Source organism: Falco cherrug, chromosome 9, assembly GCF_023634085.1.
Source record: "Falco cherrug isolate bFalChe1 chromosome 9, bFalChe1.pri, whole genome shotgun sequence".
In the NCBI taxonomy this organism is placed as follows: domain Eukaryota; kingdom Metazoa; phylum Chordata; class Aves; order Falconiformes; family Falconidae; genus Falco; species Falco cherrug.
The window spans coordinates 9,744,108-9,771,165 of record NC_073705.1 but is presented as its reverse complement, the minus strand read 5'-3'; the positions used below and the strand labels follow the sequence as shown (position 1 = coordinate 9,771,165).

Sequence of the window (27,058 nt, the reverse complement as noted above, 5' to 3'; positions counted from 1 at the left end):
GATGGTGGGGAGGTCTCTTTTGCTCAGGCAGCTGCTGTCTTCTTGAAAACCTGTGCTCTTTTGCACATCAAGCCTCCAAACTGGAGCCTCTTTCCTGCAGCCACCTGAGGTCAATAAACTGAGAGTGCATGGAAGAGGAAGGTCGGCCTAAGACCGCAAGAGCTGTGTGTCTTTTCTCCCAGCACAGCACCACTTAGAGATGGTTCAGGTGGGCATGTGGGCTGATGCTCCGGGTGAAATGAGTTTCCAGCTCCGTGCTGGTGCAGCTGTGTTGGGCTGATGCCATGGGCTACTTGATGTGGTTCAGATATCAGCTGGGAGAGCCCAGCCCCTTGTTCACGCACCAGCATGCTGGGCATGACCCCAGAAGGCTGCAGGGGTGTCTGTGACCACCAGTCTTTGCCTGGCTTGTGCCACACTGTGATGCCACCAGCTCTGGTGGGGAGAGGAACTCTGAATGGCCAGCTTCAAGCCAGCAGACATTTGGATGCTGTCCCACTCCGAGCACACTGGTCTGTGTGTCCCCGCACACTGCAGGTGGGTCTGCTCATCCCACCTGCACACCTCTGGCTGCTCCAAGACCAGCTGAGTCCCGTGCCTGCTTCCAAAGAACAGCCCCTGGCCCAGAGCATGGCTTTGGGAGACAAATGCTCAGGGAGAAAGCCATGGCCTGGCTCTCGCAGCAGCAGGAATGCTCTACCTTGGGGCAGGGGAGTCGTGTGTAGGGGCTGGGGGCTGGCAGGGGCTGTCTGCGGGTGCTGGCGAGGGAGGGATCCCCTGGGTTGTGTCCTCTAGTGCAAGCCGTGATGATGAATAACTCCGTAACCAGCTAAGCCTGGGCAGGAAACTGCTTGCTCAGCCTCCTTGTCCACTTTTCCTCTCAGCTGGGAAGAGCCCATGGTTGGCACGTGACAGAAATCCTGATGAGTGGCTCCCCTTCCAGAGCCGCTGGGCTGGCAGAGCCGCAGGGCTGCCAGCCACAGCCACCCCCCCCACCCCACCCCCCCCTGCTTCAGTGCTGGGGCTCTGGGTGAGGGCAGGGGTGTCCCCGGGGTATCCCCAGACCAGGGAGCTGGTGGTGAATGGAGGCTGAGACCCCCGAACTATCCCCAGCAAGCCAGCAGCTCTGCGGGGTCTGCGTGCCTGGCCCAAAGCTTTCGACCCTGCCTAATTCCATAGTGCTTAATTACAAGTAGCAGGGATTTGGAGAGGAAGCAGAGGGGGTGAGCATAGGACAGATTGGAGGGAAGATTGTGCTGGGGGTGGCAGGACTGTCAAGCCAGAAACACAAGAGCTGATTAGCATTTCTAATTATAACCGCTGCGCTCAGCCCCATCAGGGCTCGTCAGACAGAGGCAGCTGACAGCGTTGTGCGGAGCCAGCTGTGGATGCCATGCAGGAAGCACAGGCGATCGGCCTCAAATCCTTAAAGGATGCACAGAAAAGAGCATTAGAGCTCAGATCTGTCACCTCCTGAGCTGCAGCAGCGTCTGGGAATGGCGGGTGCTGTCCCAGCCCCCCAGACAGAAACCCCTCGGGTCTGTGGCCACAGGGCCGATCCTGATGGCCGAGATCTGCTTGGAGAGGGGAGAGCGTGGGCAGGGGGGGAGCACATGCCCCTCTTGGTTCTGGGTCCTGCACCCCCTGCCAAGCAGCAGCTCTAGGTACTGCAGGCAATGGCATTGGCCCGTGCTGTCCTTGGCTGTCACCCGCTGCTGACATCCCACCCGGAGGAAGGTGGGTGGCAAAGGGTGCTCTGGAGGGGACAAAGGGACGGATGGGTCTGGGTCCTAGCTCACAAATCTGGGGTACTTCGCTGTTAGCACTGGCTGGCAAAATAATTTATTCGGTTTTGAATAACATTATCATGTAATCAGGTAAATATTATGGGCCAGCTAACGGCCGTTACAGGGTGTGGGTGCCACCCCCCCCACCCCCCCCCAAGAGCTCCGGTGTCCCGAGGGCACAGTGCTCTTGGGATGTGGCTGGGAAGTGATCAGAGGCCAGCACACCACACGCTGTGGGTTTAGCAGAGATTAGCAGGGCTTTCATGGGCTGAGTGACCCAGGAGATACTAAAGTGATTTAATCAAGGGAGTGAGTGAAAGATTCCTAGGGAGGAGATCAGCACTGACTGCTTTTGGCATCTTCTGGATGCTGACAGCTCCTGGGGGACCACCTTCTCTTAACTCCATGCCACATGGAGCCGCTCTGGATGCCTCCCTGCTGCCAGGAGCCCAGCCTGGCAGTGCTGGGGGATTTCTGGGGAACGGAGAGACCCCTTGCACAGGGGCAGTCCAGGCTGTAGAAGAGGGCAGCAACGTGAACATCTCTGTGCCAGGTCCTCCACGTGCCTGGGATATAAATGGGAGACAGGCACTATGGGGAGAGATCTCACTGCCCTTGCGCATTGAATATAAGATATAATCACACCTGCAGAATTTTTATTACTCGTTTGATTGGATTAATTAATCATTCAGTGATAACTGCTCATTAGGCATTTCAACGATCAATACTAATCACTTAATTACTTGGTCTATTACAGCTGGGGAAGGTCTGCTCAGTCCTAATTAGATTCTCCGGCCAATCCACCCCTCAACGTTGCAGAGATCTGTGGCAGTTCAAGCCTCTTGCAGCTTTGGCACAGGCGTGTCATTTCCCATCTCTGACGAGGGTTTCGTTCTGCCCGTATGCACCGCACTCAGCCCCCAAAATCAGGGTTAGAGGCGTGGGGAGACGCAGCAGGAGGGTGGGCTGGGGAGCGCTTGTGTGCAGTGCAGGATGCTGCTGAGCCCAGGTCACAGGCACAGAGGGGATGTCACTGCAGGCAGCCACCCCGGTGGGACAAATACCCAAAGGCAGCTCTGTGATGGGGTCGGTGGGCAGGAGTTGGGGTGAAGGTGAGGGGTACAGGGCGGGCAGGGCAGGAAAGCTGCCGCCACTGCTTAGCCTTCTTGAGACGGCACTGAGGGTGGTGGGAGCCAAATCCTGGCAGGCTCAGGCGTGCATGGTAATAACCATCTTCAGGCTGGGAGGGAAATAAGGAATTTACTGGTGCTTGAGTAGAAGAGCTATTTCCCTGTTGCTGTGAAGAAAAGCAGCATGTTGCAGCACCGGGACCCTCCTCATCCTCACAGCTGACTCAGTTACTAGGCACCCAGTGATGCATCTTTCCTTCCCCACTATTTTCCGAATAACCAACCCCACCATAACAGAAAAAAAAAAATCACAGAGGCTCTCTCTTTTACTGCTCTAATTAAAACTAAAAATAAGCTGTGTAAGCTCCAGAGAACCATCTCAGCTTCAGCAGGATGTAAAGACCTGCAGGAATGAGATCTGCAGGCAACGTTAACCTGGCCCCGTTACTGAAGCAACGCCGCAGGCAATGTCTGCTGGCTCAAGGCAAGCATGGAGGTCAGGGTGCCGCGCTGGCTTTGCACAGCGTGAGAGCATCAGGGATCTCCGCGATGTTAAAAGAAGGCAGCAACCAAGCTGCAGGATTTGGGATGTTTTGGTTCGGTTTTGTTGCGATGCTCATTATTTATCATTGCTGTTCAGATCTGGCCAGCAAAGGCTTTTGCCAGTTAGTCCCTGGGCACCTGGTGCTAGACACTGAGGAGGAATCACTAGGTACGAAGGGACCAGCTTGTTTTCAAAGGTCATTTTGAGCCAAATTCAAATGGAAAGAAGCAAGCTGAACCAGGAAAAGGGGACATACGGATAATGTGAAGCCTTACTAATAGCAAGCAAGGAATTATCTTAACAATGACCTCATAACTGTCACCCCAGGACCATTTTCCATCATATTTTGGCTCCCTTTCCCCCTTGCCCTAGCTTGCCTGTGTATACTGCAGCCCCCCTGGATGGGAGGCTGTCCCTGGCCTGTCTGCTGGCTGCCTGACACAAAGCAGCCCCTGTCTTGCCTTGAGGTTTCCCTGCCCTGACGCAATGCAAACAGGGAGGACAGCCACTGCCACTGCCGCCACTGCTGCTGCTGCTGCTGGGCTTTAAGATTGAGAAGGGAGACAGCAAGGCGGTGAATGAACAGGGGTGGTGGTTTCAGCCTGGGGGGATGCAGCCCCCAGGCCATGCTCACAGGTTACCCACTGCAGACTGGCGGAGGGCTCTTCCAGGACGCCACTTGAAATAGCTTGAAATAAAATCTGAGCTGCTGCAAGTGCTGGGGGCCAGGGGGATCAGCGACTCCATGATCCCCCCCCCTCCACCAGGGTCATCAACAGGCCCTGGGGCTGGGGGAACCTGCGTTGGACCCCCCAGGTAGTAGGATGAGCCTGGGGCGGGGGGATGCCCAAGGGTTGAGATACCCAGGGAGACGGGATGCCTGGGTGGGTGGGACACCTGGTCAGTGGGGTGAGCCTGGGTTGGGATGCCCGTGGAAGTGGGATGCCCAGGGAAGTGGAATGCCTGTGGGTGGGACCCCTGGGTGGTGGGGTGAGCCTGAGGGTGAGATGTCTGGGGACTGGGATGCCCTTGGGAGTGTGATGCCCAGGGGAGTGGGATGCTCAAGGGGGCTGGGATGCCCGGGGGGGTGGGATGCCCAGGAATTGGGATCCCCAGGGAGGTGTGACCGTGGGGTGGGTGGGATGCCTGGGGGGGTGTGATGCCAGTGTGAGTGGGATGCCAGCGTGGGTGGCATGCCTGGAAGGCTGGGATGCCCAGTGAGGTGTGATGGCAGGGTGGGTGGGATGCCCGGGGTGTGTGATGGTGGCATGAGTGGGATGCCCGGGGTTGGGATGCCCGGGGTGTGTGATGGCAGCGTGGGTGGGATGTCCGTGGGGGTGGGACCCCCGGGCGGTGGGGTGGGACCCCGAGTGGCATCCCCAGTTGGGGGGAGCCCTGGAGCTGGGCTGATCCGGCGTGGCTGCGGCCCGCGCGGGGCCCCGGGGCGGGTGGGGCGGGGGCTGATGCCGCGGGGCCGAGCCGAGCCGAGCCGAGCCGAGCCGAGCCCGGCAGCAGCCCCCCGCCTCCCCCAGCTGCGGCGGAGCTGCGTGCGCCGCCCCGCGCCGAGCCGGGCGGAGCCGCGCTGAGCCCCGCCGGGCCGGGCCGGGCGCGCTGCGGCGGTGCGAGCCATCGGCGCGGCTCGGCCCCCCCTCCGCACCCCCCCGGCCCCCGGCGGCGAGGCGGGGGCCGCGGCCGCCCCGGCCATGCCCCCCGGAGCCTGAGGCCCGCGTCCGCGGGGCGCCCGCAGCATGCGGAGGATCCGGCGGCTGGTGCATCTGGTGCTGTTCTGCCCCCTCTCCAAGGGCCTGCAGGTACCGCGGGGGGGGGGGGGAATGCGGCGGGACGAGGCGAGGGGGAGGACGCACCGGGCCGGGGGGAGCTCGGTGATGCCCGTCTCCGCATCCTGGCACCGGCCGTGCACAAAGGGACGCTCCGCTGCGGTGCCCCCACCGGCCGGTGGCCAAGGGCTGCGGGGCAGGGGACCGGCACCGGGGGTCTGGACCGGCCCCGGGAGCCGCAGGCGGCTGCATAACCCGCTCCGCGGTGCCGGGGGAGCCGCACCGGCCGGGAAGCACCCGGGCAGCCCACCCGCCAGCCTGCATCGATGAATGAAGAAGCCGGTGCAAGCAGGGCAGGGATGACTCTTCCCTTCCCTTCCCGTCTTTCTTTCCTCCTCCCCCCGCGCCCCCCCCTTCCCATCCCTGAGCTGCCGGGGGGGCTGGCGGCCCCTCTCATCGCTCTGGGGACCGGCGGTGGCAGGGCCAGGGATGCTGGCCTGGGTGTTTTCTCTGCAGCCATGCGACGAAAACCCCTGACTCTGGTGAAGGTCCTGGACCAGAGAGGTTATCCAGCTGGAGGGGAGAGGCGGGGCACGGGGGACACACACACCTGGTGACAGAGGGTGCTGGCAGGGTGTGGGTGCAGAGCCCTGGGCTCAGCGGGCGCAGGAAGGGCTGCGTGGCCGAGGGGAGGTTCAGGGGGGTGGCTCTGTGGGTCCCCAGGACAGCCAGGAGCTGGATGGGTGCTGCAGCTCCACTCCCCGGGGAGATGGGCCTTTGGCTGCTGAGCTGTCTTCTTCCAAGACAAAAGGCCTGAGGAGCAGTTGTGGGGGGCTGCGGTGGGGGGCAGGGGCTGGGGACTGTGTCTAGCAGGGAGGGCGAAGCTGGGTGTGGAGTGAGGGTGGGCAGGAACTGGGGGTAGGTAGCCCTTGCACTGGCATCACCTGTGTGGATACCCCATGGCAGGGGGGTGACAGCGACACCAAACCACCCCTGGGAGTGCACCAGCCCTGGCATGGTCCCCACTGCTGGGACCCGCTGTGAAACAATGGCAGGGCGCTGCAGGGGAACCACGGGGATGGAGCAGGGTTTCATGATGCTGCATCCGTTTTGCCTTTGAAGTCAGTTATGGCCCAAAGTTGTTTCCAGGTACCCCAGAGTCACCTTAAAACTAAAGGGAAGGGTAACACCTGCTGGCGCAAGCTGCCAGCCGAGGGGGTGGGCAGGGAATGCGGTGGGCAGGGAAGTCCCTGTGCCTTGAGCTGAGCTCCTGGAGGAAATCTTAGCACCAGCTATGAATCCAAAATACTACCAAAGCCCGGCAGAACCTCTCATTGCAATGCATCCCCCACTTCCACGTCTCTTTTCACCATCTAGGGGACAATGAAGCCCCATGCTGTGCTTAGGTCACAGTCCTGACCCCCCTTCTGCTTCAGGAATGTGGTGGATTCAAGGTCTGAATAAGCAAAACGGGACATTTGGGCCATGCCACGGCTTTGCTGTGCCAAGATGTGTCTCTAAGCAGATAGTCCATGGAAAGGGCCCCTTTGCTGAGGGCAGGGGCCCGATGGGTCGCGTACCCACCACTGGGCAGTTTTCAGGGGGGCTATTCCACTGGGGAGGATCTCACAGGTCGCAGTGGTGTGTTTGACTTCAGGGTCTTGAGCTGGTTTTCCACTCACAGGAGCAGCCACCAATCCTTTGTCTTGGTGAAGTCCTTGCTGTGCCCAGGTTCTCTTCAACAGCCGTTAATTAGCAGTGCCATTGCTCAACAGGCAAACCCAGCATCATGGCCCACTTCACACTTCGGCATTTCCAATTAACGTGCAAAATGTCACCATTTCGAGGCAGACCTGCCTGCTGATTCCTGTGCAGCCCGTTTGTCAGAGCCAGGGCGAGCCCAGCCGCTGGCTGCAGCCGGGGGTGGGGGCAGGCAGGCACTGCCTCTGGTTGCTGCCGCGGGGCAGAGCCCTCCCAGCACTTGGCCGGAGGCCAGGGAGGAGGCATTTTGGAGGTGGGAACAGTTTTGGGCTACGGGAATTGATGCCACATCCACTCGGATCCAGCCCTGTTCCAGCAGCACCTCGCGGTCTCACCAGCTGATGCAGTGCAAGGAGAGAGGAGGGTTTGGAGGTGGCCACTGGTCAAGGGCTTACTCGGCCTGGTGTGAAGCAGGAATTATCTATAGAAGCTGGAGGGAATGGAGTGTCTGATGCAAGGATTAATTCCCTGCCCTTAGCAACTGCCGGGGATCCATGCCATGTCATACGGGTCAGGTAAACCACCTATATTGTGGTGAGGCCAGATGGCAGCGCAGGGTCAGAGGGGAAGAAAGGAAACCAGGAAAACAAAATCCCACTGCCAGCCTCCGAATTGTTTGCACAAAGTATTACCCATGTGCTTCCAGGTTTGTTACTTGCCTGCTCCCACACGGCGATGGCAGCCTCCTGTGCCCACGGGGCTTTGCAGGGATGGTCTGCTGGGAAGGATCTCCCTGGGCAGGAGCAGATCCTCTCGCAGCTCCGACGCTGAACCCCGGCGTTGCAGAGGACAGCGGGATCTGCCCTCGCGTTGGCAGGAGAGCGGCTGTACGTGGCTGCAGCTCCCAGGCACAGCAATGCACAGCATCCAGCTCCTCGCAGCCCAGTGCTGTAATCTCCCTGCTTTTAGGGAATTTTAAGTGACCTACTTGCAGCAGGAGTTGCATAATAGACTAGTGAATTTTATTTTAAAAAGGCTGAAGGTTTCACCAATGCTCAGCTTGGTTTGTGTAGAAGTCAGCCTTGTCCAACTGCCACCAACCTGTCCAGAGCCCTGCCCTTCACGAGTGTTTTCTTTTCCTTCCAGAGTCGCCTCCCGGGCATCAAGGTGAAATACCTGCTGGTGGTGTGGCTGGGCATCTTCGTGGGCAGCTGGGTGGCATACATGCATTACTCGTCCTACTCTGAGCTCTGCCGTGGCCACGTCTGCCGGATGATAATCGTGAGTGGTGGCCAGCAGCCCCCGTGGCTGTGTTGGTCCTGGTTTGGGGTGCTGGGGTGAGCAGGGCTGCGGGACCCCCATTTCCAGTGCCCCCAGCCCCCTGCTGCAGTGCCTTGCAGCTGGGCTGGCAGCACTGGGGCAGCATCCTGCACAAAAGCTGGGCCGAGGAGCTCTGCTGGCAGCTGCTTCACCAGCACTGTCCCTGGCATCACATGGAGCTCAGAGCGGGAGAGGTGACCTTATCCTGCCAGGGCGACAGTGAAACAATTTAATGAGATGTTGGAGGGAAGCAGGCCAGGGCAGGCCAGGCAGACACGGGCAGATTAATGTCTGTGGAGATGAAGTTGCAACGTCAGGGCAGTGAGCAGGATCTGCAGGCAGGGAGAGCATCGTGCCAGCCCCGCTGGGTGACACAGAACCAGAGAAAAAAGGGGAGCACCAGTCCCTGGGTACCTCTCTGTAACTACTGACATGCCCTAAAGAAAGCACCAGCCTGCACAAAGAGCAGACCCCTTGTGGGAGCTTGGTTTGGTGTGTTTTGCCCCTGCCTGGGGTTTGCAGTGGGGTGCAGCCTCTCCCCACAGCATCCCTGGGGCTGGCAGCCAAGCGGGGCCCCCCAGGAGTGCCGTGTGTGCCCCATGGCAGGGGAGCAGGACGCCTGCCCAGCCCAGGCGAGGAGGGGGATGCCAGGCTCTGCCTGAAAATGCCTCGTTCATCAATCTTTCAGCAGAGAAGGGAGGCAGGAATTGCCATAACAACAGCAATGATCGTTTAATTTGATTTTCTGCGTGACTCCGACCATGGGGTCTTGGGCGCTAATTCCTGCTCTGAGCTCAGGGTTTAAGACGCCGTGTCTGGCTGTGTCCCCTGTGAGCAGGTCCAAGGGTTAATTCCCGTCCACATTGATGAGGAGGGGGAATAAAAAAAGAAGGAAAAGATGCAGTGAATTTCTGCAGCTCCGTTTCCAGCCCTGAGGCTGCTGTGCCCTTGCTGAGAAGCTGCAGAGCTGCAGCCTCTCCTGCCCAGGGATGCCTCCAGCTCTGAACCCAGCCGCTCCACTTGCGGATCAGAGCCACCGTCTGTCCCTGTCGCTGCCGCTGCCTGGACCGGGGCCAGCCCGTTTCACAGCAGGGGCTGCTGCTCTGCTGAGCAGCCTGTGCATCCCCATCGCCGCCCAGCCGCATGCTGCCCTCTCCTCCAGCCCTGGAAGCTCCCCTAACCCCCTGGACTCGAAGCGGGAGTACCCAGGGGCTGTCCCCTGCTGTCCCTCCAGCAGCACAGGGGGGTCCCAGCTAGCCCAGCCCCACCGTGCCCATGGCACCGAGCCACCCCGAAGGGCCCTGCCTGCAGCCAGGAGCTCTGCCCACAGCTGCTGCCTGTTTGGCCAGGGCTCAGCCCCAGCTTTCCCTGCACACTCCTCTCCTGGGTCTCCCCTCTTAAAGTCCTTGCTCTGGGGCCAGGAGAAACCTTTGGGTCCTAGAGCAGAGAAGATTTTGGATTTCTTTGGAGGACCGAGAGTGGAGACTTTGGGGGTAGACTCTGAGCAACTGGCACTACATCTCCATGGTCTGAGCATAAGGCGCTCCGCTCCCTCCCAGACACCCTGAACTGGCTGAAGTGGCTGCGCAGGTGCGACATCACCCGAAGCCACCTGCACGCCGTGCCGGCACAGCCAGGATGCCCCATGGCTGGCACCATCTCATAGGTTGCCAAATCTGAGGCCAAAGTGGTATTGAAGTGGTGCCCCCAAGCAGCCCCTCTATGCTCAAGAACCTCAAAACACCAGGAAAGGAAGAAATTGTTGGCAATGGGAGATTCTTCTCTTGCCTCCAAACAGCCTGCGTGGCTTGGCAATCAGATGTGCCTCTTTTAAGGGGTGTTTCTTTCTTGTGTACGAGACTCGCATAAACTCGGAGGAAACGGGCTCACTGGGGATGCGATAGCATTGATGATGCTGTCAGTTTACAAAGGTAAATTGAAAAACTAAAGTGCCAGCCCCAGCTCTGCTGCAGGAACAGGGGGATGAGGGGTTTGGGCACGGCAGGTGATGGGTGAAGGACTGGTGGGAGGCTGGGGAGGCTTGAATGCCCCCAGCTTGTGTGTGTGGGGTGCTCCACATCACAAGCTGTGGGACTGAGCCTGGATCCATCAGGCTTCTTCAGGCACATGGGGAGCTGTTCCCACTGATCTCCTCTCTCTGCCTTCCCCTCCCCAGTGTGACCAGTACAAGAAAGGAATAATTTCTGGCTCCACGTGCAAAGACCTGTGTGAGGAGCGCAGCCTCCTCTTCCAGCACTGCCTCTCCTCCTCTCCCACCCAGCAGGTAGGTCTCCGCCCCACTGGGGAAACGACCGCACGGCAGGGGATGGGTGCAAGCATCAGACCTGGGAAATATCCTCCTCCACCCACCCATGTGTCTGCTCCTCATCCCACCCCCAGTACCTGTCCCAAACCAAACCAGAAACCAGTTCTGTGCAGTTGTTGAGAACAGTTGTTGCTGTTTTCCTCCTGTCTCAGGGGTGTCCCCCTCTTTTGCTGTAGGTTTACAGTGGGCTCTGGAGGGAGAGGGAGGTGATCATCAAATGTGGCATCGAAGAAGCCTTGAAGGCAGACAGCCACCCAGACTCTGTGCCCAGGAGGGATGTGGTCCTCTTTGACAAACCAACACGAGGGACATCGATGGATGAGTTCAAAGAAATGCTCCTCAACTTCCTGAAGGTCAGTGCGGAGGGTCCCTCTGGGAGCCTGTTGCCCTGGGATGCCGCTTGCGAGTCGGAAAGGCCAGTTGTGTCTGTCCTCCCCCTTAAACAAAAGCTCCTTTGGCCCTCGCTCCCCCATCTGCTGCTGGGTGCCGGGCAGGGCTCCTGCCGTGTACTGCAGAGTGAGTACTGGATTAGCTGCGAAAAACCTCCATTCTGGCACGGAAATTCCTGTCGGCAAGATTTCAGTACCAGCAACCCTGGAGGCTGCCGTACCGCAGCTGTGGGTGGCATCTGCGCTGGGCAGAGCTTATTCACCAGCCCACGGGCGGCCCTGGCGGTGCTGGCATGGCTGCAGCCGTTAGCCCTGTGCAGGGCTTCTGCGGCGGTGGCCAGCAAAAGTTTGCTCCCATCTGGGTTTAGAGCAGCCCTGAGGCTGGTAAAATTCTGCTGGAGCTGAATCTGCGCAGCCATACGTGATTGGTATTGTGGTTTTTTGTATGACAAAATTTGCTGGAGTACGACGGTGGTTTCCTCCTCTCCCAAGCTGGGTTCTCTGCTCCCCCAGTTCAGGTTTGCAATAGGAAGCCCGAACACCAGAGAGCTGCAAGGGTCTGATGCCGCTTCTTGTTCTGTTCACAGTCCAAGCTGGGAGATCAGCCTTCTCTGGCAGCCTTGGTGAGCCGGATCATCGCCATGGCAGATGTGAACCGGGATGGGAAAGTGTCTTTAGCAGAGGCCAAATCCATCTGGGCACTACTTCAGCTCAATGAGTTTCTTCTCATGCTCTCCTTGCATGAGAAAGAACACACTTCCAAGCTGCTGGGGCACTGTGGGGACCTCTACGTCACCGAGAAGATCCCTCACACCTCCCTCTATGGCGTGGATGTCCCCCCCTTCCTCCAGTCGCTGCTGCCTTCAGTCGTCCACCAAATCATCCACCAGTGGTTTGCACCAGCGTGGCCCCGGCGGGCAAAGATCGCCATTGGCCTTCTGGAGTTTGTGGAGGAGATATTCCACGGGACCTACGGGAACTTCTACATCTGCGAGACCGGCTTTAAGAACGTGGGCTACAACGACAAATATGACTTCAAAATGGTCAATCTGAGGAAGGTGGCAACGGAGATGACAATCAGAGGTTTCCTCAAGGGACGTCACTGTGAGCAGAATGTGGACTGCACCTACGGGAAGGACTGTATGGCGACGTGTGACAAACTCATGAAGCAGTGCAAAAGCGACATGGTGCAGCCCAACCTGGCAAAGGTCTGCGGCTTGCTGCAGGACTACTTGCTGTACGGAGCACCGCTGGAGCTGAAGGAAGAGCTGCAGAAACAGCTCCGAACCTGCATGACCCTCAGCGGCCTGGCCAGCCAGATGGAGGTGCACCACTCCCTCGTGCTGAACAACCTCAAGACCTTGCTCTGGAAGAAGATTTCAAACACCAAATACTCCTAACAGGGGAAGCACGGCCCTGGAGTTTAGAATCTGCAGTCTTGGAGTAAAGTCCAAGGGTTGAAGGCCTGTTTCTCCATCCTCTCCCCCACAGGAAAAATAGACCCTGCACAGGGAGTTCAGCGTAGCTGCAGCCCCTTCTCCTTCATGGAAAACCAAGCATCATGACTTCCACCGCCCAGCAGGATCATCGACACAGTCGGCGAGAGTGTGCTGCGGAGCTGGGACACCAGGAGCCGGGCTGAACAGGCTCGAGGGAAGAAGATGACACGGAAAGCGATAAGGAAGTGGAGCCCAGCTGGATGCATCTAACTGTTTCTTGATTAACAGGAAAGCAGTGCAGAGAGACGAGAATGAATCATTCATGCTGTACTTGTCACATCTTCTTTTGATGAACGTCTCTGATGTAAATAAATAGCTTTTACGTGAATCACACCAGTACATCAATAGCAAAACAGCAGCCTTTTAAGTTCCAGCTTGCTTGTGATCTAAAAAGGAGAAAAAGGTAATTTCCTTATTCAAAAGTCTCTCCTTAAGTGTCTGAGTCATCTGCCAGCAGATCCAGCTGTATCTTAGGAAGCGGATAAGCTGCCTTTTCCACAGTGGAGAATCCTGGCAATTCTTTCGTTCCTTTTTCAAGTGCCTGACCCCAGACAGTGATGCGATGGCTTGTGTGAGGCTCCCGCCCGTGGGCCGCAGTTGGCAGCACAGGCCATTCCTCTCATGTCAGCTCTGGAAGCGTCTTAAGGCCAAGAATAGCTCAAAGGGCTCAACAAGAACAATTCTGGCTGGTTAATGTGTGCGCTCCACGTGTTACTTCCCACAATACTCAGAGCAGGGATAAGCCAACCTCTCGGTTTAATTCTCCTAAAACTAAGCTGGGCTTGCGCTGCAGAGGTTAAAGATTAATACCAGAATAATCCAGTGCTTCTCTCATTATTAAAATGAATTTCCAGGCAAGCTTTCAGCAGCTTTCAAGACATTTGTTTGGCTGTTGTATGTGCTACTGGGTCTCTAACTATAGTCTGTTTCCTTTAAATGCTCAATTATAGCAACATTTTAAAACTACAGGTAGAGAGGAAGTTTACGTAAACTACCCCAAGCTTGTTCTGCTCCCAGCACAATCGTATTCCTGTTGATGGACCGTATGCCAGCGCTCTTGCCAACAATGGTTTAGTGAAGTGGAGCGTGTATCTGAAGTACAATCACAAAGGAAAAAAAAAATAATACATCTGACAGTATATATCGCCTGTGAAGGCAATCGGTAGTGTCATGGCTTCAAATTCATGAGCCCTTTGGAGGAGAGGTATCAGGATTTCCTTCTATTAGTTCTATAGGATCATCATTACCTCTCAGGGTTATTTATGGAGGAAATGTTTCAGTGTCAACAGTGCTTTAAATCTAGCACGGAGCCAGCGTTGCTCGCTTCCCGCGGAGGGGCTGCCTTTACCACATAACTCATCCGCGGCGAGGCCGAGCATTTGTAAGGTTCCCGTGCTGGAAGGGCAGCACGGTGCTCAGTCGCCCTTCAGCGCCTGTGCTGCAGCTTCACCTGCACGCAGCAGGAAGGAGAGGACTGGGATTTGGTTGCAAGGCTCCATGCAGCCACCCCAGCTCTTGTCCTGCATCCCCATGGCAACCAGCTCCACTGACAAATTAATTTTCTTCTGCTATTAGGAAAAGGAACCTAACCACCATGCCAAATCCCCTCTGATTTTCAGCAAAGCCATTTTTCACCCTCCCCTCTGTTTGTAATTTACTAGTATATTTTGTCCAGATAAACTGCATTCCCACCACACTTAATCCCCACTGCTCCCGCCCCTAAAAGCAGCATTAGATAAAGCAGCAGGTAAGCACCTTGAAAGGTGGAGAAAAATCACGTTATCATGCTTATCCACATAAACATGAGAATCTGTTTAGGCATTTCTGATGGGAAATTAAGTTCAAGGAGGAGGACAGCCCCTGTCCCTTTAAGGAGCCGAGATAGCTTTATTCAAATAAACCCACATCCGACAAGCACGGTCACATCACCACACCAGTAACAGCAGTGGACACTCCCAGGAGTCTCTTGTGATTCACACACCCCAAGAACACCAAGTTTTGCTCACCGCTAATAAAAAGCACAAGCATTTTCAGACACATGCTTAAGGTTTACAAGCTACAGTGCAATATGGGAAGAAAAAATGACTAAAGACAAAGCTATTTTACACTCACGCCTTCTCCAGATTTCCCGCATCAGCTGGAAAAAGTGGAAAAGCCCAAACACTGGAAGACTGACAATCTGATCTCACCAGATGCTCTTTTAGCAGCACAGTAGATGTGTGCCACAAGGGGATGGAGGTAAGCAGCAACATTTCTGCCTTTCATGGTTTCAAGTAAAAATCCATCCCAGTTCTCATATCCACAAATAAAAAGTCTTAAATCCTAGAATGGTTAAAAAATAATATTACTTGGGGTGCTACAAATACACAAGCATAATAATTTCAGACTTATTGTAGGTGGCATCTTTATTTAGGGGTGGTTTTCTTTTTTAAATCCTTCTTAACCATGTACAGAAAGCGCAGACTGAAACAACAGTGCTTCAGAACATGGCTGTGAAAACAGCGTACAAGCCGAGATGGCTGGGAAAAGGGCAGGAAGACAACTCTTACAGCTATCCCACAGCAGCACAGCACAAGCAGAAAGGACACTTGCAGCAGAATGGTTATATTTTTTTTTAATGGACATTTAAAGACACAAGTTGCAGCAAACATTCAGAACCATGAGCAGCACTGCATGCACTTTGGCTGTAGCATGCTTGAATCCACATGAGGAAAGATGAACTTGTAGGAATCTACAGATCTTCAACTGCAGATGCTGCCAACCATTTCTTTTGCTCTAGTAGCTAGGTTTGCCAGAAATTCTAGGAAGCAAGGCATGATCTGCAAATAAAAAAGGGCCAGGATGTTAAGACAACGTCAAATACAGCCAGCAAGAGTTAGCAATAAATGTCAATACTAAGAAGCTAATTAATCCATACCACCCAGACCCCTGCTGTTCACTATGGGACAGTAGCGGAGCCAAGGCACTGCAGCTAGTCCGGACAGAGAACTGCTTTTCATTTCAGAGGCAGCATTTTCAGCTAATTGAAGAATTGCATCAGGTTTGTCTTGGGACTGTCTAAATATTTTTCACATCCCAGAGAAAAGAAAAAAGCTTTATAAAGTGAAAACAGGTTTTAGGGAAGTCATTAGCTGGGCTCAGTTATCATGATTCACAGGGAAACTTCAGAAAGCGATTCACTTAGTCCAGAACGACAGGAACCCCCTACCCTTGCACTGGGGGCTCTCACTGCAGTCAGAGGAAACGGAGCGCCCGAAACTTGTGTGGATCGGGACCTAAAGCAGCGACAGAAGGCAGGTGGCACTAATAAATTAATTTAGGAGAGGTTCTTTACCACTACATCACAACGTGTTTTTTCTTTTTTTTGAATTATCTGGCCAAGCACAGTGAACTGTGGCAAGTCTAGGAAAGGGATAATTTAACAGCACAATAGCTGGGAGCCTGCTCTTAGTTACTCCCTCACTCTTAGGCTCCCTAAATTCAACAGTGAGTGCCAGCTTCAATAGAGGCAAGCTATGAACAGCACAGAAAAGAAAAGCTGGGCTTATGCCAGCGTTCAAAGCCATGACATAAACCAGTTCTAAATGATGAAGGTCTAGTTAATGTGCAGAAAGATTTTTTAATTTCTCTCATAACCACTTTATTACAAAATATTCATCTTTTCCGCAGCTGAGAGCCAGGTAATTCTCTCAGTAAAGCAATACTCATAGCCTGGGATTGCTGCTCAGTCTTGTAAAGATGGTTAACAGCAAATGCCATTATTTTAATAGCTATCCTATGCCTCACACAGTACAGTAAAGTTCTGAAGAGAGACTCATTAGGCACTCACTAGCCCTTCAGGACCCTTGATGCGAGCAAAGTCTGATGAAAAAACTCAAATATGTATTTCAGGGTTAAAAGAAGTCAGGAAATTTAAATAGAAGAGTCACATCTTAAGGCATGCCTCTTTGCATAACCATATCCCCAACAACCTTATTAGCATTCTTTACCAGAGCCACTGCAGGTAGGCAGTGACTTTTCCCAATTAAATGGCTCATTTTGCAGCCAGCAGCTACCCGCTTGGTTAATGGCACCTTTGGCCCTCATAATGCCAATTTAATGAGGACATTTTCCACCATTTAGCACTGCCAGATTTTGTCAAGCTATTAGTCACTGCAAAGCCTCTTGGAGTTTCACAATACTATCTTTGTGCAGCCAGAGCTTCTCTCACCACTTATATTACATTAACACTTAGTGTTTAGTAACACTGGCACAGCAGAGGCTCTCGTGCACGTCACCCAAGAAAGGGCCGTGACACACTGAACTATTAGGATCTATCGGTATCTGTGCTCCTTAGCAGCTCGCTGCCTCAGAGCTCAGGTTCCTTTGCCATCACGCTAGCACAAAGACACCGCAGAAACCAACTCAAAAGTCATATTGTGCTCAAATATATTTTTGCTTTTTGACTTCCATGTTACCAGCTAGAACATGATGCACAAGGAAACTTCTTGTCTTAGGAAACATGGCAAAGCATTCCAGTGATGCACTTACTGGAAGTCAGAAGGACTTTTAAAAAAAGCCTTCAGGTTTAGCATTAATTTTTCACTTTGATTATGGAAATAATTTTTTTTTTCTTTCTTCATTATGCCTAGGACACAATCTCATTATCTTGCACATCTGTGACACAAACATTTTTTCGTGTTTTCTGTCAAACTGCAGTTGCTTGTTTTGATAATCTCTCAGGCACTGTAATATATATGTTTTAAGTTCTCAACAGGAGTATCTTGTTCTGACTGACAGCTGCCCTTAAAAGGATGCACTTTGGGAGCAGAGAAAGGCAGTTTGAGGAAGTGAAATGAAGAAGTTTATCAGAAGAGTGTTTAAGGTTGCTTACAAAAATTACTGCATTAGCAAAACGGAGGAACCTGAAAGCACTCACCTGAAGTAGAAGTTTACCAGCAAAAAAAGATGAAAAAATACTGAATTTTAAGTTCTTTATGCAACTATGCACCAGCAGCAGTATTTTTTAAAAAATTTTTTATTTGCCCATGTCCCGTAAGAAGTCAGAAGGACAAGTACTAACCCAAGGACTTCTACCCAGACACTACTTTGGTAACATACTGAGGTTTAGTATGTTTCCAAGAAATGGCATCATACCTACCTTCAACATTTGAAGCAAGTTCCAGAAGTCAGTCCTGTTCTCAGAAATAACTCTAGGAAGGAAAAAGACCTTCAGTTTGTTGGTCGTTTTTTTTTTTGCCGGAAGGAGCACTGGGCTAGGGTTTTTTTTTCCCCCTGTGTTGTTCCCTGCCCCCACCCAAAAGCAAGCATGACTATAAAGCTGCATTTCAGAGGACTGCTAATTGCACCTTCTGGCCAAACACTCAACACCCTTGGAAGTCAAGATGTTGTTGGCTGAGCATTTTATTAATGTTGGGAACCGGGTGCAATTTCCTCCATATATACTAAATCCACACCCAACTGTTACTACATGTTTCTACATGTATTTCATGCCAATACTTTGGAGACAACAAACTTAAGTGCCCTCCCCCCCCCCATCTCCTCTGCTGCCAGGTGCGATCATCAATATCTACATAATGCTAAACGCTGCAGAACTCAAGAGCTGCCCTTTCACAGACAAAACAGGCAGCAAGCAAGGACATGTAGCAGGCCATAAAGGATTGTTGAAGGCAAAAATAGAATAAAGCTGTCACTTCTATTTGTCCTTGGGAAAAAAAAAAAAAAGGAAGAACCTTCTCCTGATGCAGTTAAAATTAGCATCATTTTAAAAGCTTTTCAAAAGATTTTTGCTCCATCTTCCGCTGATTCTCTGGAGAAAGAGGTAAGCAGGGAAACAATGTCAAGCTACTGATCTCTGAGCAGTTACAGGTTTCAGGCACAGGAAGTCTCAGTCTCTGACCCCTAACAACATTAATGTGTCAGGAGAGCAAACGTCCAAGGTCTCGGGACCGTTAAAATAAAGAATACTGGAATTTGCCATTCCTCCATTAATAAAAGACATGGAGGAAACTTGAATTAGCTTTTAACGTAGCATGATAGTAAAACATAGAACATGACGGTAGAAAAGTCACATCTCTTATCTGTCACATAAACAAGATATTCATTAAGAGAACGACTGCCACACCGAAGGACAGGGCTAGCTTCTGCACCCTGTCCCTCCACAGCTGTCCATCCTTCACGATTTAAGATTAGCATGAAATAATTGTCAGGTCGCTCACCATTGCTGAGTGCTCACAGGTTTCAGAGCACTAGCAAAGGCACAGCCTTTTCCTTTCTGCCACCTAATGACACAAACACGGCACTACAGCCACATCTGCAACACGAGCTGGGGCAGGGAGCTGTTCAACAGGCTGCTCACCTCGGGGCTTTGAGACGACCTCCTGGGTCTGCCACTCTGCCACGTCACACAGCTTTCTCTGAAAAAGAAGTGGAAGATATAAACAGCGTTTATTTTAGATTATTAGACATGCTTCAAAGCCTGGTTACACTGTTACTGTTTCGCTGATGACAGAAATGTGAACGGCCCAGTAAAGAGAAAGAAATACGCAGACATATTGCTACTTTCTGATAGGAATAGGGTCAGGGCTGCCAGCATGTGACTCCCAGGATGTGCTTCCAGTGAGGTCACCAACTCACCAGATGGTTTTAGACAATCACTTTAACTAATTATTCTGTAATACAACAGGATCCTACCATTCTCAAGCCTAAACAGAAAACTACAGTCTTTCTGCTGCACGTCCACTACAGGTCACACAGAACACCCTTCTATTCTATTATATAGAGCTCTCACATCTAAGGCGATAAAAAAAAAACCCACACCAAAGGGAGGCTCAGTTTCTTGAGTCTCCTATTAACCAGCTTATTTATAAATAATGTCAGGCTATCAATCACTCTGGGTGCTCACGGGTTTCAGAACAACCGAGCGTAGAACATAGCCTGTCTCTCTATGCCACCTAATGACACAAAGATGCCACAGCAGCCACCTTTGCAACGCCTGTGGCAGGCTGAACTCCCCCCAAATACTAAAAAAGGTGAGTTACAGATATTTCAAGGTTGTATCACCTACTCAGAAAGTAGTATTACAAAGGTGTTTGGTGCACGTGTAGATACTAAACAGAACACACCATTTAAGAGAGTTAACAGGATGGCTGAAGCTTACTTAGGACAGTCTTTGTCTTAGGTACCACTTACCCTCGATTTTATAAGGATCACAATCTTTTAAACTTCACCTTTTGTCTTCTGCCAGGCTGAAGGAAGATAAAAAGAATACAGTTAATAACAAGCGTTTAGTTGACTGTGTAACAACCTTCTTTGTGAACCGCACTTCACAGAAAACCAGATGATTAAAACCCAATTTAAAAAAAAAGGCTTGCTGAATCGATTCACTTTAGTTACTTAAATCTTTAAAAAAATATTTCCCTCAAAAGTGCAACCCTTAATTTTCTCCTATTTTTCAATGGAAGTACAGCCATACTTGCATTAAATCCTAGTACATTGCTATACATTAATTTATAATATACTCCATCACACCGCACACAGCGTGCCCGGAGCCATGAGGGCAGCGGCCGGGGCCTCTCCCCGGCCATGTGGCGGAGCGGGGGTCGCTCTGTCCCGCCTGAGGCCCAGGCGGCTCGGGAGGGCGAGCACGCAAGCCCGGGGCCCAAAGCCTGCGTTGCCCGGGGGCCGCACGACCCAGCACGGACCGCACCTCACGGCCCGGCAGCCCGCCCTGCTGGACACAGCACCCGCCCGCCCCGCCGTGCACACCTGCCGCCTCCTGGCCCAGCGGCCATCTCCTCACGCCGCAGCCGCCTCCTGGCCCGGCGGCCATCTCCTCACGCCGCAGCCTCCCCGCCTGCGGCGCCGGGGCAGAGGCGCGACCGGCCGCCGCCAGGGCCCGCCCTGAGGAAGCCCCGCTGCAACATGGCGCGGGAAGGGCGGCCCGCGGAGAGCGGCCGGGCCCGACCCACAAGAGCCCTCCTGGGCCAGCGCCGCCTGCCCGCGCCACGGCCCCCCCGCAGCACAAGCCGCCCGCCTGAGGGGGCGAAATGCGCCGGCCCCCTCCTCAAAGCCCTGGGCGGCTGCGGCCTCGCCCGCCTGAGGGAACCCCAGACCTTCCTCACCCCACCGGGCCCGTGGCAGACCAGCGCCTGCGCCTCTGCGCACCCCCGCGCGCGGAAAGGCCTGCCGCACTCCCGCCTGCCGCTTATATAGGGCGGGCGGGCGAGAGCGTCGCAGGGACAGTCCGCGCGGCCCAGCGCTCCCACTAGCGCCCCCTGCTGGGCGGGAAGACGCAGAGTAGCAAGCGGCCCCGCCGCGACCGGGGACACGGGGCAGGGACAAAGATGAGAACGCGGAGGAGGACCTCCGGCCCAGACCCCTTCCCCACGCTGGGCCTGACCCCCAGCGCTGCGGGACTGCCCTACAGCCTCCCACCGAGACACGCGGCGTATTAGGGACGGGATTTCCCTTTTCCCAGGCGCACCCTGGAGTCCCCCACTCCCTGAGGTGCTGGCAGAGGCTGGACTCGGAGGGTGTGCCCTAGGACAAAGCGGGGACCCTCCAACTCTGTGACACACCAGCTTCCTCCTTCCCAGGCTGGGAACACCCTTTACCCCTTTAAAGCCCATCCCTTGACCATAAACCTTTGCCTGAGACTCCCCCGTACCTTCCCTTTTCCCAAGAAAGCAAAAAAAAAGATGGCAGGGCCCTTTATTTGCCAAGAAGAGGTGCGACACACAAGCTGTTTCACAAGAGATCACAAGCTCAGGAAGGCCACAGGACAGAGGCACCTCCTTGCAACAGGGACAAGTGCCAGGACACTGGCCCTGCCTGGCCTGGCTCTGTTTCCCTCTCCATTGCTTCAGGCAATGTTTTTTTGAGCTAGAGACCCACCACAGCTGTGACCGCCGTGGGATCTCTGTGCAGCTGCAGAGCTGGGGGGTCCCTTCCACAACCAGCCCAGCTCCACCAAAAGCTGGTGTTCTGGGTGCGGGGCAAGTCCGGCAGTGCCCGTGGGAGTGGAGCAGGACGCCCATCACTGAGCTGCTGGGCATGGCCAAGCTTGTCCCTAGGGCTTATTGCCCTCCGCTTTGCTCTGCAGCTCAGCAAAGGCCTCATTCTGCCGCCTCTTGTCTTTGGCGCGGATGATGGTCATCCTGAAGAGCTTGCAGTAGAGCTCCATGGCAGTGGGGCTGTCATCGTTCCCAGGGACTGGGTAGGTGATCAAACAGGGGTTGCAGTTTGTGTCCACCACCCCCACCGTGGGGATGTTCATCTTGGCAGCATCCCGGATGGCCACGTGGGGCTCAAAGACATTGTTGAGGCTGCTGAGGAAGATGAGGAGGTCGGGCAGGCGGACTCCAGACCCGAACTGGATATGGGCATTGGTGAGGAGGCCGCCCTGCCAGTAACGGGTGTGGGCATACTCCCCACAGTCCCTCGCTGTGCTCTCGACCAGGTGGCAGAACTGGCGTTTGCGGCTGACGAAGAGGATGATGCCCTTGCGGTAGGCGATGTGGGCGGTGAAGTTGAGGGCCAGCTGGAGGTGCTGCATCGTCTGATCCAAGTCGATGATGTCCTGATCCAGGCGGCAGCCGAAGATGTAGGGCTCCATGAACCTGCAGGGGGAGGGCGACACAAGGGGACGCGGGGACAGGGTGTTACAGCCATGGAGCAGCGTTTCTGAATGTGGCGTGGCACCGCTTCTGTGGCTTCTACCTTCCCACACTCCAGCCCCCAGCTGACACCAGAGGTGCTCTCTGCAGGGAACCCTCGCGCACAGTGTCTGCTCCACCTGGGCCTGGGGGCTGCAGGTCTCACCCCCACTCGGTGCCTGTGCTGAGGGGGCGCCCTGCACTTCTGCGGGGCACTAACCATGGCCAGGCTGCAACACGGGTCCGTGCGGGCACTTCCAGACACAGACCAGTCTAGTGCAGCCTCCGCAGGCTGGTGTGGTTCCAGGGAATCGCTCCCGCCGCCAGCAAGCGCTGGATCACTGAACAGGATCACTCACCTATGCCGACAGCCCTTTTTGTGCCCCAGGTGCACCCGAGCATCAAAGAGATCCTTCAGGGAGAAGAGCTCCTTCACATTGAAGAAGTCGGGGTGGCTGAGAGGCTCGGACAGCAGCTTGTCACCCGCAGCTGCGGGAAGGGAAAACACAAATAAATCCCTGTCCCCTCCCGCTGTGCCTGAGGGGACGAGCCGGGCCAGGGCCACTCAATCACGAAAAGGGCCTGGCGACACCAGGGGTGACAGGTGACCCCGTGATGCCGGGACTCGGCTCGTCCCGCGTTTCCCCGGGGAAGGGGCCGAGGGCGGCAGGACTCACCGCGGGGCTGGGCTGCGGGGGCCGCTACGGTGCTGAGGAGCCGCGGGGCTGCTGCGGGGAGAGAAACAGGGGGGGTCACCGGGGGCGGCGAGGGTGTGTATGTCACCGGGGGGGGCGGGAGGGGAGTCACTGGGGGGGGGGGGGGGGGTATCGGGGGGGGGCGGGTCACCGGGGGGGGTGGGAGGGGAGTCACTTGGGGGGGTGTCACCGGGGGGGGGCGGGTCACCGGGGGGGGCGGGAGGGGAGTCATTTGGGGGGCGGGTCACCGGGGAGGTTGTCACCGGGGGGGCGGGTCACCGAGGGAGGGCGGAGGGCCGGGCCGGCCAGGACCCGCTCACCTGCCCGCAGGAGCCGCGGCACCGCCATGCTCCCCGCCCGACAGCCGCAGGGGCAGCAGGAGGAAGACGGCGAGGAGGAAGGTCAGGCGGCGCCTTCCGCTTCCGGCGCGGCGGGCGGCACCGCCCCCACCCCCCGAGCCCCGCCCCCCCGAGCCCCGCCCCCCCCGGCTCGGAGCGACCGCTGCCCGCCCGCAGCGCCCCGTCGCCGGGTAACGCGCGGCCCCGGCGCCATGGCACAGCCCGGCCCGCGCACCAGCGAGCTGTACCGCACCAGCCCCGGCCTGCCCGGCCGCTTCCAGCAGCCCGCCTGCTTCCAGGGCTACGGGTGAGCCTGCTCCCCTCTCCCCCCCCCCGCCCCGCCCCGCGGAGCGCTCCCCCGGGCAGCCCCGCTCCCACGCGCGCTCTCTCTTCTCCCCCTGGCAGGATGCCACAGCCTCACCCCCGGTACCGGACCAGCAGCCAGGCGTACGGCAGCAAAGCCCCCACGGTGCACGAGGTGCCGGTAGGTTGGGCTGTGGGGCAAGGGGGCACCCCCGGGCATCAAAGGTTTGGCCTGTTAAACCACGGTACCTCTGCAGCATCCCCTGGCAACGACACCCCTCCCCCCATCACCCAAGGTGATGAAGATGAAGCACCTTCATCACCTCTGCAGCATCCCCTGGCAATGACACACACACCCCATCCCCCAAGGTGATGAAGTGCCTTCATCACCTCTGCAGCATCCTCTAGCAATGACACCCCCACCCCCCCAAGGTGATGAAGTGCCTTTATCACAGCACCCAAACTCCAGCGCACGGCAGGTGCTGCAGGCATTGGCATTTAAAACATCTTCCTCCCCTTTTCCCGCTCCTGCAGACCTCTTTCCACGTCACTTCGCACACCTTTTCCAAAACTCTGGCACAGTGTGGCATGTACAGAAACAACGGGCTCAACACCTCCCTGGAGAAAAGCCATGTCACTGGTGTGGGCAACTTCATCACCGCCCATGACCACCTCGATTTCCACCCCAGCTACAACGCCAGCGGCCCCTCGCACTGCTAGCTGGCACCGGTGGCCATGGCAGTGCGCCGCCGCCGCGGTTTATTGCTGGCTGCCTCGGTGAAAAACCAGAAAAAAACCAACAACCAAGCAAGCAAACAACAGCACTGACCTTGGCCAAACCATGCCGCTAAGCCTCGTGTGAAGGCATGACAGGAGCACGCCACCGTCACGCTGCAGATGCTGAATGCGGTTACGGGCTATTTCATCAAGAATAAGGCGGGTTTCGGCTCCTGTCATGTTGTTAGCGCCCGTGGGTGCAGGTCACCTCTCAGCGCAGCCTTGGGATGTCACGGGTGTTGCCACTGAGGACAGTAAAACTGTATAGACCATCAGGAAAATAACGTGGCACACTAAGCAGCAGCAGGATAATGCACGTGCTTCACACTATTAACCACGTTAAGTCAGGTTTCAATGAGAATTTTGCTCCTGAACACAGGGGAAGAGGAAAATAAAAATCTTTCAGTTCGGTAATGTGAGACTTGCTATTACAATGTGATGAACAACTACAAAATTAGCAGGTTAAAGGCAGCAGCACATTTCTAAAAATACACCCCAACCCAAACTGTTGTATGTACTTCTTTTTTAACAGCACACTACCCAGCCAAGGTCACAACTTTAGTTTTGGGGGAAAAGCAGTTAAAATCTCTGATCTCAAAACTGAATTCAGTAATTTGTTCGGAAAAACACATACAGCCACTTTGGTACTAGACAAAACCCACTAATTTACAGAACTAACGTTATTAGGAATAGTATCTTAACTTAAAAAGTTTTAATGTGATTAAATGTCAGTTAAATAGCTCATATGAAGTATTTTACTTAATTGTAGGCAGCATATAGTTATAAATTCTAGAACAATATGTATTACATATATATATTCCCTTAACCTTTTCTTTGTCACTAATGAGCCTTTAAACTTCTGCCTCATGTACCACATATCATTACAAATTAAGATTTTGAAGCTGTTTCTGTACTATTTAATGAATAACCAAATTGCATATTTTCCAGAGTTATTCAAGAAGCCTTTGAATTTCTTTTAGAAAGCATGTTCATCTTTCTTACCTCTCAAAATGACAATATTTTAAGGAATTATTCAAATAAAGACAACTAATCAAAAAGAAAATGTTTTCTAAAGTTTTACTGTAACAACTATAGTTACACAGCCAGTGAAAGTGCATCATTCAGACAGTAGCTGTGCTAAAAAGGAACCTTGGCGTGTTCGGCTTAAAAACTAGTCTTGAAGAGAAACTAGTCTGCCTGTTTATGGATGAGGAACAGTCCTACTTTACAGGTGTAACATAGTGATAGTATATATTTAAAATGAGCATACTACTATTCTAGGTGTTTGCTGGAAAAAAAGATTAAAAAGTGAGTATAATCATACGTCCAAATACCACTGCAAATTATATTCTTTGCATGTTATAAATATTCCCTATTTGTGTCATTTTTATAAAGCCTTATAAACTGCACAGGCAGCATATACAACTACCTGACGGGCTGTAGGCAGGGGGGGTCGGTCTCCCCCCCCAGGTAACAAGCGACAGGACAAGAGGAAACAGCCTCAAGTTGCCCCAGGGGAGGTTTAGATCAGATATTAGGAAAAAATTCTTCACCAAAAGGGTGTTGAGGCATTGGAAGGGGCTGCCCAGGGAGGTGGTGGAATCCCCATCCCTGGAGGTGCGTAAAAACCACATAGATGTGGTGCTTAGGGACATGGTTTCGTGGTGGGCTTGGCAGTGCCGGGTTAACGCTTGGACCCGATGATCTTAAAGGTCTTTTCCAACCTAACTGATTCTATGATTCTGTACTTAAACACACCTGTAAGGTATTCTGTTAACAATGTCACTAAGCAAAATTCTGAAGTCCAAAACAACTCAAGTGTGTCAGGTCTGTATTTGTGCTTTTTTTTTTTTTCACACATTCAGACCACAGCGTAGCTACAGGCCAGGTTTCAATCACACCTACCAAACAATTCCAGTTTTCACTGCAATGCATTTGGTTATCTCAAACAGAAGAATAGCTGGCTAAACTCACCTTTGCTGAAAACACACCAATACATTGGAACAAGTAAATCCGCTAAGCAGAAATGGGTCTGAAAAGTTAACTTTAAAAATATTTAACAACCGTCTATCATTCACTGTTATTCTACTATCAGACTCTAAACAGTAACTTGAGCTTCTCATAACTTCCCTTTCTTTTCCTGAAATGAAAAAATAACATAAAGTGCTAAATGAATATAAACAGTTACGACAATTTTACACATACTTTTATCCACAGATTTTCTGCAGGTGGAATAATTCAGGGATAAGACTGCCTCTTAAAAATATAAATTTAGTGGCTTTTCTCACATAGCTTCCACTCGTTTTCATACTTCCATCTAAAACCACCCACCTCTTTTCTTCCTTGCCTTAACTTCTTCCCTTTTTTTTTTATTCTTGAACTGAAACCAGTTCCTTTGAACAGTTTTGCATCCAATTCACTTCCACTGAGGTTCGCTGAGAAGGGAAGACACAAGCTTCAGTCACAGCCAGCCCCGAGACATGCCTCTACACACTGATTTGCTTGAAGACTACGCTTAGTACTTGGGTCAAAGACTTATTTCCCTTGTATTTACTTTCCTACGTCTCCCTATTTTAGTGGGCTTAAGAAATAGTGATCCGTTTGTTCAGATGTTAAGAGACCCAATACACACAAGAAATACCTGTACAAATTCAAAATATCATCCCAAAGATGACACGTTCACTGCAGATATTCTACCCAAAACAGTCTCTTTCTGCTCTGTATTTTGAAAGCACGATTTTCATGTTTGCAGACAAAAAACTATGTTGGGCTGTACTATCAGACCAAGCCAATCTGCAGTTCTTAAAGGTTTGAA

The 27,058-nt window shown here is 53.7% G+C and overlaps 3 protein-coding genes, 1 long non-coding RNA gene and 2 other non-coding genes across 8 annotated transcripts; 2 read left to right on the top strand and 4 right to left on the bottom strand.

The window, feature by feature from the left end:
* Positions 1 to 4,953: 4,953 nt before the first annotated feature.
* DIPK1B (divergent protein kinase domain 1B) lies at positions 4,954 to 12,802 on the top strand. Its single transcript, XM_055720657.1, has 5 exons — positions 4,954 to 5,272; positions 8,087 to 8,221; positions 10,437 to 10,544; positions 10,763 to 10,939; positions 11,563 to 12,802. The coding sequence occupies exons 1-5, from the start codon at positions 5,210 to 5,212 to the stop codon at positions 12,373 to 12,375; spliced, it is 1,296 nt and encodes a 431-aa protein (XP_055576632.1). The 5' UTR covers positions 4,954 to 5,209; the 3' UTR covers positions 12,376 to 12,802.
* A 2,051-nt stretch (positions 12,803 to 14,853) lies between these two features.
* Positions 14,854 to 20,655, bottom strand: LOC106631369 (uncharacterized). Of its 2 annotated transcripts, none has more exons than XR_008733869.1 (5): positions 20,242 to 20,655; positions 19,666 to 19,721; positions 18,833 to 18,890; positions 17,615 to 17,683; positions 14,854 to 15,293 (listed from the first exon to the last, which is right to left on the bottom strand). It is a non-coding gene; the product is annotated as an uncharacterized LOC106631369 (long non-coding RNA). The 2 variants fall into 2 exon arrangements; XR_008733868.1 differs by having other exon boundaries at positions 17,615 to 17,666; positions 20,242 to 20,654.
* Positions 18,676 to 18,809, bottom strand: LOC114016648 (small nucleolar RNA SNORA17). Its single transcript, XR_003561249.1, has one exon. It is a non-coding gene; the product is annotated as a small nucleolar RNA SNORA17 (small nucleolar RNA).
* Positions 19,346 to 19,478, bottom strand: LOC114016647 (small nucleolar RNA SNORA17). Its single transcript, XR_003561248.1, has one exon. It is a non-coding gene; the product is annotated as a small nucleolar RNA SNORA17 (small nucleolar RNA).
* Positions 20,656 to 21,170: 515 nt separating the features above from the next.
* Positions 21,171 to 23,254, bottom strand: MRPS2 (mitochondrial ribosomal protein S2). Of its 2 annotated transcripts, none has more exons than XM_055720659.1 (4): positions 23,146 to 23,254; positions 22,808 to 22,858; positions 22,490 to 22,619; positions 21,171 to 22,094 (listed from the first exon to the last, which is right to left on the bottom strand). In XM_055720659.1, the coding sequence occupies exons 1-4, from the start codon at positions 23,171 to 23,173 to the stop codon at positions 21,545 to 21,547; spliced, it is 759 nt and encodes a 252-aa protein (XP_055576634.1). In that variant the 5' UTR covers positions 23,174 to 23,254; the 3' UTR covers positions 21,171 to 21,544. The 2 variants fall into 2 exon arrangements, with proteins under 2 accessions (XP_055576634.1, XP_055576633.1); XM_055720658.1 differs by having other exon boundaries at positions 23,074 to 23,188.
* Positions 23,255 to 23,305: 51 nt separating this feature from the next.
* Positions 23,306 to 24,662, top strand: PIERCE1 (piercer of microtubule wall 1). The gene is made up of 3 exons (XM_055720660.1): positions 23,306 to 23,470; positions 23,569 to 23,647; positions 24,001 to 24,662. The coding sequence occupies exons 1-3, from the start codon at positions 23,376 to 23,378 to the stop codon at positions 24,184 to 24,186; spliced, it is 360 nt and encodes a 119-aa protein (XP_055576635.1). The 5' UTR covers positions 23,306 to 23,375; the 3' UTR covers positions 24,187 to 24,662.
* Positions 24,663 to 27,058: the final 2,396 nt, after the last annotated feature.